The following is a 12,810-nucleotide window of genomic DNA, read 5'->3' as shown; positions in this document are numbered from 1 at the left end:
TAGTCACTGATATCTCTCTCTACACACGGGTTTTTCGTCACTTTCTGTCCTTTTTCTTGCCTAGATGAGGGCATCGCTTGGCTTGCAACCAAGCATGCCAATCTCAGTCAGCAAGTCAAGTACATACTTTCTCTAGGAGATACTAATTCCCTTTCTTGATTTGGCGACCTCCATTCCTAGGAAATACCGCATTTAACCCAGATTTTTTACCTCAAACTCTGTGGCTAAAACCTTCTTCAACCTCTCCACTTCTCCTATGTTATCTCCAATGAGAATGATGTCATCGACATACACGATTAAGATAGTCATCCTTCCATCGTTGGACTATTTGAAGAACATAGTATGATCCAACTATCCCTATTGGTATCCTTGGTTCTTAATCACCTTTGCAAATCTATCGAACCATGCTCTCGGAGATTGCTTGAGACCATACAAATATTTCTTCAATTTGCATACCTTGGTTTCTTCTTCTTCCTTACAAAACCCTGGTAGTAGCGTCATAAACACTTTTTCTTCCAGCTCACCATTCAGAAAGGCATTCTTGATATCAAACTGATAGAGTGGTCAGTCTAGATTTGCTGCCAAGGATAAGAGAACTCGTATAGTGTTCAGCTTTGCCACCAGTGCAAATGTCTCAATGCAGTCGATGTCGTACGTCTAAGTGAACCCCTTTACAACTAGGTGGGCTTTGTATCGTTCTACTATGTCATCCGCCTTATATTTCACTATGAATACCCATTTACAGCCCACTGGTTTCTTCTCTCTCGGCAAAGTCATCACTTCCCAAGTCCTATTTTTTTCTAATGCCCTTATTTCTTCCATCACTGCCTCTCTCCATTCTAGAATCTCCAAGGCTTCTTGAATGTTTTTAGGAATCTGGATTCTATCAAGGTTAGTCGTAAAAGCACAACACTTTGTAGAAAGAGCATTATAAGACACAAATTTTGAGATAAGATGGAGAGTACATGAACAAGGTTGCTTCCTAAGAGCAATGGGTATGTCATCTGTTACCTGATCAGGATTGGAACCAAACTCCTGAGGGGTTGGAACTATCACCGGTCCTAACTCTTTTAGTGCTTCGGAGGTGAGTGCCTCATTGGACTTCGATTTTAGCCTCCTTAAGTAGACGAGTGTTTCCCTATTTATCTGTATTTCCGTATCTCCCCCTGAGTTCAAGTGTCCTTCTGCATTAGGCGAAGGGGTAGATATAAGGCACGGAGGGGATTCGAACATAGCAACATCGAGGTAGTCTAAGGTTAAGGGTAGTCTACCTTCACTCACGGACTCCCCTTGAAGCAAGTAGTAGGGAGTATGCTCAAAGAATGTGACATCTAAGCTAATATATAGCTTCTGTGAAATTGGGTCTAGCATTTGTAGCCCTTTTGTGTGGAAGAGTAGCCAAGGAAGACACATTTAAACGCTCTGGGATCCAATTTGTTCCGCTTAGGTGTGTGAGCGTGAACAAACACAGCGGACCCAAAGACACGAAGTGGAAGATGTGCACCAAGTCTAGAATAAGGAAAAAACTCTTGGAATTTCTGGAGAGGTGTGACAAAAGATAGGACCCGACTAAGCATCAGGTTAATAAGGTATGTGGCTTTCAAAATGGAGTCACCCCAAAATTGTGAGGACATGTGAGAGGTAAACAGCAAGGCACGAGCAATTTCAAGAATATGTTTATTTTTCAGTTCTGCAACCCCATTTTGTTGAGGGGTGTCAACGCAAGAACTTTGATGGATAATACCATTTTCTTGTAGATAAGTGCTCAAGGAGTGATTGAAATACTCAGTACCATTATCAGTACGAAGAATTTGAATTTTGGTGTGAAACTGAGTTTGTATCATAGAGTGAAAATTCATGAAGATTGATCGAACCTCAGTTTTATCAGTCAACAAATATACCCAACACAGACGAGTGTGATCATCAATAAAAGTAATAAACTATTTTTTATGGATCCTATTAGGGGTACGTGAGGGTCCCCATAGATCATTATGAATTAGAGTAAATAGTATGGATGGTTTATACTTAGATTTAGGAAAAGATGCACGATGGTGTTTGGCAAGTTCACACACTTCACACTAAAAATCCCATGAAGCTTTATTTGAACATAGTGAAGGAAATAAATGTTGCAAGTACTAAAAACTAGCATGACCCATCCTTTTGTGCCATAACAAAAGTTCACTTTCCCCAGGACTAGATGCAGAATTACAAACACTAGGACACTGTCCACACACATTAGCTTCGTCGAAGTAATATAGCCCCTCACATTCCTTCGCACTGCCAATCGTCTTCCCTAATAATAGGTCTTGAAAAACACAATGAGAGGGTAGGAATTTAGCTAAGCAATTAGACTGTTTGGTTAACTGGCTAATAAACAGCAAATTGTAAGATAAATTAGGAACATGTAGGACAGGGTTGAGAGTAATAAGACTCAGAAATACGAATACTCCATTTGCCAGCAACCAGGGATAAAGTACCATTTGCAATTTTTACTTTTAAATTATCGGCACAAGGAGAGTATGTAGAAAATAAATGATGAGGATCAGTCATATGATCAGATGCACTAGAGTCAATAATCCAGAGAGTAATATGAGACATGGTGCTAAGTGCTGTCAGAAAGGTACCTTTGTGGGTTAAAGAACCAGAGGACAAAGTAGTAGAAGACTGACCAAAGGCTTGGAAATTAGAAAGAAGCTCATATAATTTCGCAAGCTGGTCGGAATTAAACCCCACACTAGAAGCTAACTAATGATTTTTTGTGGGTGTCTTGTCTGCCTGGGTTTCGATGGAGGCCTGATGACTATGGGCTTTATTAGGTTGTCTGGGCTTCCAATCCGTGGGCTTGTCATGTAAAGTCCAGCAAGTGTCTTTAGAGTGGCCCGTTTTCTTACAATGCTCACAATAAGTCCTCTTAGACTGTCTTGATCTAGATCTAGCATGAGGCCCACGGGTTACAAGTGCTGAAGCCTCGGGCCCAAAAGTGAGATGTTCCCACAACATCACTTTCTTTCTGCTCTTCTCACATCGCACCTTAGAGAAGACCTCTCGAATGGAGAGCAGCGGCCAGCAACTGAGAACTCTACTCCTAACATCGTCAAGCTCATGGTTCAGCCTAGCTAGAAACTCGAAGACCCTCTCATTCTCCATCTTCTTCTTGAATCGCACACTGTCACCCATGCACTCTCATTCCTCTTTGCAGTTGAGATCGAGTTCTTGCCACAAACCCAGCATCTCAGTGTAGTATTCCGTGACTTTCCGATCTCCTTGCTTCATCTACCAGAGCCGCGTCTTGAGTTCAAAGATTTGGAAAGCATTCTCGGCATCAGAGTATGTTTTCCGTATTGCATCCCACACATCCTTTGTCATCGGGAGGAACATATACGTTTTTCCAATGGCTAGCTTCATGGAGTTGATCAAGCATGACGTGATGAAGGAGTTTTCGGACCGCCATTTCTGGGATGCTACTGCATCGGTCGGAGGTGGTCGCTGAGTCTCGCCGGTAAGAAACCCTAACTTTCCCTTTCCGTCAATAACAAGCTTGATTGCCTATGCCCACTCTCTGTAATTCTTATCGTTCAGTTTTTCAACGATAAGATGGAGCGGGGAGTTGTCGAATGCACCGGCCCAGCCCATGGAGGAGTTTATCTCCGACTCTCTTTCTTGGGTTGCTAATTGACTGGACTAATGGTTGCCTCCTTTTTGGGCAGCCATGGATTGATTAGGGTTTTAGAGCAATCCGTGCTCTAATACCATGTAGAAACTAAGAATAATACAATTGTATATTCAATAGTGTATATTTTACATAATCAGGTCCCTATTTAACATATACACAGAGAGCAAAATATAGAAATATAAAAATCAAACCAAACATTTAGCCTAAATATCAAATCTAATTGGGGCCTCAATCTTCTACCACAATATCCTACAAATCACCCCCCAAATCATACGGGATTTCCACAGAAACCTAGCAAAATACACCCAAAAACTGCACTATGCAACTCAAGGAGGTAAAAAGTTCCTATAAAAAATGGCATACATAAACACATTTAACTAAATATAACAGTACAGCAACCTGATCTGTAAGACACTATTACAGGAAAATTCAATCAGCATTAAACCCTCAAATACATGTATATGAAAACAGGTAATCAAAGGAATTAGGTAGAGATTATTGCCTGAATTTGTCAACTTCAATAGTTCAACGATTCTATCAATTGTTGCCTCACAAATCATTTCAGAAGTAAAAACAGCACCAGCAGAAGGTCCTTGAGGATGAGACCTATAACAAGGAGCCACAAGCAGCACACGCTTCCACCAGTCAGGTGATGGAGTAGTTCGAAGAGCGTGTCTTATACAACGCAAAGCCCTCTCCCAATCCAGACTCCCTCTCTGAATAGAATTTGCAAGATCCTGCACCAATAAAAAGAAATTAATGCAACCAACTCTCTTCAGATGCTTACCTCCATCAATATATTAATGATCATCGCATCATTGTCATAAATTGCTGAGTGATACACATTGCACTGTACGGTACTAGAGTTCTAAAGGATTGACATAAGGAATTACAAATACTACAAGAATGGACAAAGGCTGCCACCACTATATTTGAAAGCATGTTCAGTTTCTTTTTCACTCTTTTTCCCAGGTTGGGGGCTAAAGAGGTGGGCTAGTATTGAAAGAAGATTCAACACAAGGACAAAACCCAGTAAGACAACCATGATTATGCCTAAAAAAATGACAGTTTGTCTTTCATGTACAAAAGCCACTCGCTCAAATAAGCTTATGAAATGAATTTCCTTAAAACTAGGCAATACACTCCATGGGCATTGTTGGAGAATGTGGAAATATGGGATTATGATTTGTAATTAAGTGCCAAGATTAGAGGGATTGTGTTAGGATATTTTCTATTTTTATGGATGAGAGAATCTCTCCTAATTAGTTATTGTTTCCTTAGAGATAGTGATTGTGCATATCATATGGCTTAGATTAGGAATCCCACTTGTATATATATAGGTCACTTTGTATTCAGTTTTGACACAGAAAAAAGAAGAATATTTTCTACATGGTATCAGAGCATTCAGATCTGAACCACGTATAAAATAAAATAAAATCATCTTTTTCCATGGAGAGCAGAACGGAAGGATCAAACTCGGAGGTGACGTCCAGACCTGAAGCAGTTCACTCCGGCAGTGCCAGCACCACAGACGGCATCATTCTTCCCATAACAGGTCATAAACTCAATGGGCAGAATTTCATTCAATGGGCTCAGTCTGTTCGGATCTTCATCTGCGGGAAAGGTAAGGAAGAATACCTTACGGAAGCCATTGTTCAGCCAAAGGAAGATGATCCAGGATACCGAACCTGGAAGTTGGAAAATAGTATGGTGATGTCTTGGTTAATTAACTCTATGACCAATGACATAGGAGAAAACTTCATGTATTATGGCACAACAAAGGAGATATGGGATGCAGCTAGAGAGACCTACTCCAACATCGATAATACCTCGGCGATTTTCGAAATCAAGAGTATTCTCCAAGATCTTCGACAAGGAGATTCAATTGTTATCGAATATTTTAATATCCTTACACGATATTAGCAACAACTCGATATTTATGAAGAATTGGTTTGGAAGTGTCCCGAAGATGGACTCCTCTACAAGAAGGTTATTGAAAAGGAACGCATCTACAAATTTTTACTTGGCCTTAATAAGAATTTAGATGAGGTACGTGGAAGAGTTCTAAGTATTAAGCCATTACCTAGTATTAGGGAAGTTTTTTCTTAAATTTGCAGAGAGGAAAGCAGACAAAAAGTGATGTTGGGAACCCAAAATTCCTCCAAAAATCTTGAGAACTCAGCCCTAGTTGCACGAGGAACCCAATCCAACAACAACAACCACCAAACAAAGAAGAATCGTCCATGGTGCGACCATTGTAGAAAACTTGGACACACGAAAGAGACTTGCTGGCATCTGCACGGTAAACCTGCTGAATGGAAACTTTCACGGCCACAGCAAAACAGAGAAGGTCGGGGTTACACCGCTGCAGCCGAAGAAGACACATCTGGCACTATCTCAAATCCTGGTCCGTTTAGCAAAGAGCAATTGGAGGCACTACAGAAAATGTTCCAACAAACTCTTCAATCAACTGGAACAACTATTGGTACCGCATCTATAGCCCAGAAAGGTATTTTTTCCCATGCCCTAAATGTTAGACAGGAAAATCACACTACATGGATAGTGGACTCAGGAGCTTCAGATCACATGACTGGGAATCTCATGGTTTTTCATGAATATACTCCTTGCCATAACAATTCCTCTGTTCAAATTGCCGATGGAACCCTTTCTAGGGTATTTGGCACAGGTTCAGTTATTATTTCCAAGGATATTACTCTTCACTCCGTGCTCTATGTTCCGAAATTGGATTGCAACCTATTGTCTATAAGTAGACTAACACAAGGATCTTAATTGTGTAACTAAATTCCTTCCTCATATGTGTGAATTTCAAGCCTTGAACTCTGGGAAGAGGATTGGCAATGCTGAGGTGCGTGCTGGACTTTACCTTCTGAGCGCTGAGGAAATTCGAAGGCTACCAATGAAGACTGCTTGTGTAGTTTCCAACCCTAGTACCAAGACGGATAGTGTTGTTATGTTATGGCACTACCGATTAGGTCACCCAAATTTTTCCTATCTTGAAAAACTATATCCATCATTATTCAATAAAAATTCCAAAAATTTTCAATGCAAAATATGTCAATTGTCCAAACATACTCGCAACTCCTATTCCATTCAACCATACAAACCATCTCATCCTTTTTCCTTGATTCACAGTGATGTTTGGGGGGCCTCTAGAATCAACAACATTACAGGTTCTAGATGGTTTGTCACCTTTGTTGATGACCACACTTGAGTGATTTGGGTATTCCTTATGAAGAAGAAATCAGAAGTGAGGGAAATATTTGAAAACTTCAACAACATGGTTCAGACGTAATTTCAGGAAAAAATTCAAGTCCTTCAGACAGATAATGCTCGAGAATACTATCACAACATTCTTGGGTCATATCTTCTGGAGAATAACATCGTACATCAAAGCTCGTGCATTGATACTCCATAGCAAAATGGAGTTGCAAAAAGGAAAAATAGACATTTGATGGAGGTTGCACGATCCCTCATGATAGCTTCAAACGTGCCTAAACAATTATGGGGTGAAGTTGTACTCACAGCAACCTACTTGATCAACCGAATGCCTTCTAGGATTCTTCAATTTAAAACCCCGTGTCAAATCCTCCTCGTTGCATATCCATCCGCTCGAATAATCTCGTCTATCCTTCTTCTTGTACTTCTTTTTCTATCAATATATCTTTGTGTCGTTTCCAATCAAAAAAAATAAAAAAATAATCTCGTCTACCCCAGTCAAAGTCTTTGGTTGTACTACTTTCGTTCACATCTATAAGTCCCAACGTAGTAAACTTGATCCGACAGCCACTAAATGCATCTTTCTTGGGTACTCACCAAACCAAAAAGGATACAAGTGCTACTCTCCAACAACCAAGAAATTCTACACTTCCATGGATGTCACTTTCTTCAAAAATCAACCCTTCTACCCCAAAACTGCAATTCAAGGGGAGAACTGGTCCACAGATGAATTCCAATTTTGGGAAACTGAAATCAGCACTACTTCTCCTTTGAGTTCATCACTGCCTCTTCAAACAGATAGTACTCTTTCTGTCCCCGAAAACAATTCCTTGGATGTCCCTTCTGTCACACACCTGAGTCAACTACACAAGACAATAAAGAGGTAATAGTTTATTCTAGAAAAAATTTAAAGGAAAAGCCCGAGAAACCTCCTCAAAAGGAGCCCGAGGATAGCACTCCACCTGAGTAGAACCAAGAATTGGACCAGGATCCAAGCAACCCAAACTCACAACCAGGTAACACAATTTATGATCTAGATTCCAGTAATGACCTTGATGATCTTGATCAACCCATTGCTTTAAGGAAAGGTGTAAGATCCTGCACTCAGCATCCAATCAGTAATCATGTGTCCTATGGAAAGCTTTCACAGAATTTCCAAGCATTCATCACTTCTCTTGAAGATGATCGTATCCCATCCAACATCCAAGAAGCACTTCAACAACCTGAATGGAAGACTGTTGTTCAGGAAGAAATACAAGCCTTGGAGAAAAATGGGACATGAGAAATCTCAGAATTACCAGAGGGTAAGAGGCCTGTTGGATGCAAGTGGATATTTACCGTGAAGCACAATCCGGATGGAAGTATAAACAGGTTCAAGGCTCGACTAGTAGCTAAAGGATTTACTCAATCCTATGGCATTGATTATGAAGAAACATTTGCACCAGTAGCAAAGCTCAACTCCATCAGAGTGTTATTGTCAGTTGCAGTAAATTTGGACTGGAATCTGCACCAACTTGATGTAAAAAATGCATTTCTCAACGGAGAACTAGAAGAGGAAGCCTACATGAAGATTCCACCTAGTATGGAAACTCCAGAAAATTCAGGAAAAGTGTGTAAACTGAGAAAGTCCCTATACGGTCTAAAACAATCACCTAGGGCCTGGTTTGATCGACTGACTAGAGTTGTGAAAAAACATGGGTTCATCCAATGTCAAGCAGATCACACACTGTTTATGAAGCACTCTAAGGAAGGTGAAATGACTCTGTTCATTATCTATGTTGATGAAATTATAATTACCGGAGACGATGAAGAAAGGATAGGGAATCTCAAGAAGTTGCTAGCAAGAGAATTTGAAATCAAAGATCTTGGACAACTCAAATACTTTCTTGGCATGGAAGTTGGCAGAACTAAGGAGGGAATTGTGGTCACGCAAAGGAAGTATGTCCTTGATCTACTTTAGGAGACTGGGATGCTAGGTTGTAAGCCAGTGGACACGCTTATGGATCCTATTGGTAAGATTGATAAAGATAATGACAATCATCCAACTGACAGAGATAGGTACCAGAGGTTAGTAGGAAAGTTGATCTACTTAACTCACACAAGGCCCGATATTGGTTTCGCTGTGAGCATGGTAAGCCGCTACATGAACAATCCCACTAAAAGACACATGAAAGCCATATACAGAATTTTATAGTACCTTAAAAAGAGCTCGGGTAGAGGACTCTACTTCAAGAAAACCTCAAGTAGGGAAGTTAAGGTATTCACAGATGCTGATTGGGCAGGATCCTTGACAGATCGGAGGTCGACTACTGGGTATTGTTCCTATGTGTGGGGAAACTTGGTGACTTGGAGAAGCAAGAAGCAGTCCGTAGTGGCGAGAAGCAATGCAGAGGCAGAATTCAGGGCAATAGCTCATGGGATATGTGAAGGAATGTGGCTCCAAAGAATACTCAAGGAACTTGAAATTATATCAAACTCCACTATGACAGTTTTGTGTGATAACAAGGCTACCATAAGTATTGCAAAGAATCCAGTTCAACACGACAGAACCAAGCACGTGGAGATAGACCGTCACTTCATCAAGGAGAAACTTGAAGGGGGAACAATCATACTTATGTATATTCCTTCAAGTCGTCAAACAGCAGACATTCTGACAAAGGCACTTCCAAAGGCCACCTACGGAAACATGAAAAGCAAGTTGGGAATACTAGACATCTACTACCCAACTTGAGGGGGAGTGTGGAAATATGGGATTATGATTTGTAATTAAGTGTCAAGATTAGAGGGATTGTGTTAGGATATTTTCTATTTTTATGAATGAGAGAATCTCTCCTAATTAGTTATTGTTTCCTTAGAGATAGTGATTGTGCATATTATATGGCTTAGATTAGGAATCCCACTTGTATATATATATAGGTCACTTTGTATTCAGTTTTGACACAGAAAAAAGAAGAATATTTTCTACAGAGAACATGATATAGCCCAAAGCCTACAAGCTTAAGCTTTTAGGAAAATTGGTTATCTAACATGGTATCAAAGCCTCATTTGATGGGAGGTCAAGTGTTTGAACCTCACCACCGCATGTTTATTTCCACAATTCATATTAAGTCAATGTGTATGCCCAAAGATGGAATTTACACATGAGGGAGTGTGTTGGAGAGCATGATATACATAATGGGCCCAAATCATATAAGCTTAAGCTTTTTAGGAAAATTGGTTATCTAATAGGCATAATAACACACCAAAAAACTTAGTAAGCCAAGCATAAAAGCACACAGATCAAAACCAATAAGCGAAGTATAATTGCATCAAAAATATCTTTCAATTGCAAATACCATTTTCTTAAATAAACTATGAATGTAATTCCCTTTTTTTTTCCTTTTTTGCAAGTAACATTTAATATAGTGACAGTGCAGAAGAGGGGAGAACTCTAATAGGCATAATAATGCAGAAAAAGATAATAAAAAAATGCATAAAAATAAACAGATTGGAAAAAAACACACACTTCAATTGCTAAAGGGAAAACAAAAATAAGCATATATGCTTCAAAACACCTATAAAAGCATAATGGCACTAATCTGCCATATTAGTAAATAGCATCTGAGTATTGTATATTTACTAAATGTTTACCAAAAGAAACACATTTAGTTTTCATGATATTGTATTTTAAAAATCTATAAGAATGGGAAAAAGAAAGTGGAAAAACATTGAATCAGTGTGACCAATATGTACCAGTACTGCTGAAACATGTGTCCTGTGATAAAAAACTGAACAGCACAAAATAAACAAAAAACAAAATGTATTAGAAGAAGGAACCGTATAGGTTTTAAGAGGGACTAGTTTCACACTTATTTTCCAGACTGCCAGGTATCAAAATGTTTCCTACTGGACATTACATAGCATATCACCTGACAAACAAAAGCATGACATCAAGAATTGTAATTGTTATTAAACTCAGCACCTTACTTTGTTGCAGTCATGAACATTACATACTGCATAGATATAACCACTCATGCATATATTCCTTGAGGCCTGGCTCAAGTGATAAGCAGTTGGTGGTGGGATTCAGGAGGTTCCATGTTCGATCCCAACATGGGGGAAAAGGAGAAAATAAGGGAGAACTGTTCTAAGAAAAATAGCCCCTCATGGACATATAAACACACCATCATAACATGAAAATGCTTAAAACTATCTTTGAAATGCATACACTAAGTGCTAGAATGAGGTTAAATTTTTATTTTTATTTTTTTTGATAGTAAGAGGTTGTATTTTTTTATTTAGATAAAAAGATGTATATTAAACAAGAAGAGGAAGAACCAAAAACAGTGCCCTCAAAGTATATAGGGAGTTATACAAAAAAGCCCAAAGACACACTCCAAGGGGAAAGGATAGCAGCACACCAAAGATTAAATTCCTAACTTAGAGCCTAACCAATCTAAAAAACTTACAAGAGAAGAAGGGCTCAAAATTAAAGATACTCTAACCCAAGACCAAATATTACATACAAAAGAATATTTCAGTCTTTGAAGCGAAAGCTCTTCATTCCCAAAAACTAATAAATTCCTTTCCTTCCAGACTAACCAAAATATACATAAGGGGGTCATTTGCCAAGTCTTCTTTCAAACTTTCCCCACAAACGCTCCATGCCACCCAAGAAGAGTTTCCTTCATTGTACATGATAGAGTCCAAGCCACACCAAAAAGAGAGAAGAAGATTCCACAAGACCCACGCCTTTACACAATGAAGTAAAAGGTGATCCACCGTTTCTACTTCAGAGAGGCATAGAAAACACCTGTTTGCCAATGAGAACCCCCTCCTTTGAAGTTGCTCCAAAGTTAAGACTTTACCCCAAGAAGTCTCCCAAGCGAAGAAGGCTACCTTAGGAGGCACTCCCACCCTCCAAATACTATCACTAGGGAACAAAGAAGAATCTCCGGGTTCCAAAATAGAATACAGAGACTTGATTAAGAAAACGCCACACTTTGGTGCTATCCAAAACACTCTATCTTCCTCCTCCCTTTGCACCCGGAAGGCTTGGATCTTATGCAAAAAATGCTTCACCAACTCAATCTCCCAATCATTAAATGCCCTTGCGAAAAGAGGGGTCCAACCATCCCCATCACCAATGGGATTCCAAACATCCAATACTCAAGCATTCTTAGACAAAGAGATGGAAAATAAAGAAGGGAATGACTCACAAAGTAGCTCATCTCCACACCACTTGTCCATTCAGAATCTCACTCTCTACCCACTACCCACTTGGTAAGCCAACCTACCATTTAAAAACAACCACTCCTTCCTAATTGATTTCCAAAGCCCAAGCAAAAAAAGTGGATAGGAGTATACAAAGAGCATACAGTGCATAGAAGTATACAGGTCATATACAAAGAGCACTAAGCAAAAAACAAAAAGAGGGAACAAAAAAATACCCCCTCCCTCAACCAAGATCCAACCAATCTATGAAATCAATCATTTGTGTATATCCTCCACCTATATACACCTTGACCCACACATAAAAATTGTTTAGAAATACCTTTTTCAGCCTTTGATCAAACAATTCCTCACAATCAAAGTATCTTCTATTTCTTTCCTTCCAAATCGTCCAAAAAATACAAGAAGGAGCAACTCTCCAAGCCTTAATACGTCTTTTATCTATAAAAGAACCATGTCACCCTAGGAGGGTCTCCCTAATTGACTCAAAAATAACCCATTGAACACTAAAAATGGAGAACACTAGCTACCATAATAATCTCACTTAGTATCACTGAAGGAGAATGTGGTCAATGGACTTTGACTCTTCTTTGCACAATGCACATCTGTTGGCCAAAGTCCACCCTCTTCTTTGAAGCTAATCCAATGTCAAAACTTTTCCCCAATAAGCCTCCCAAGAGAAGAAACTC

General features: G+C 39.5%; 1 protein-coding gene across 5 annotated transcripts in view; it reads right to left on the bottom strand.

The window, feature by feature from the left end:
- Nucleotides 1–12,810, bottom strand: part of LOC100262719 (mediator of RNA polymerase II transcription subunit 23) — a 101,231-nt gene that overhangs the window by 65,692 nt on the left and 22,729 nt on the right. For all 5 annotated transcript variants that reach the window (XM_010654876.3, XM_010654945.3, XM_010654906.3 and 2 more), the window contains exon 5: nt 4,176–4,410. In XM_010654876.3, coding sequence (XP_010653178.1) covers nt 4,176–4,410 — 235 coding nt within the window. The remainder of the gene's footprint in view (nt 1–4,175; nt 4,411–12,810) is intronic.

Source organism: Vitis vinifera, chromosome 1 (genome assembly GCF_030704535.1).
Source record: "Vitis vinifera cultivar Pinot Noir 40024 chromosome 1, ASM3070453v1".
NCBI classification, from domain to species: Eukaryota; Viridiplantae; Streptophyta; class Magnoliopsida; order Vitales; family Vitaceae; genus Vitis; species Vitis vinifera.
The sequence above is the reverse complement of the archived record's forward strand: the minus strand, read 5'-3'. Positions and strand labels throughout refer to the sequence as shown.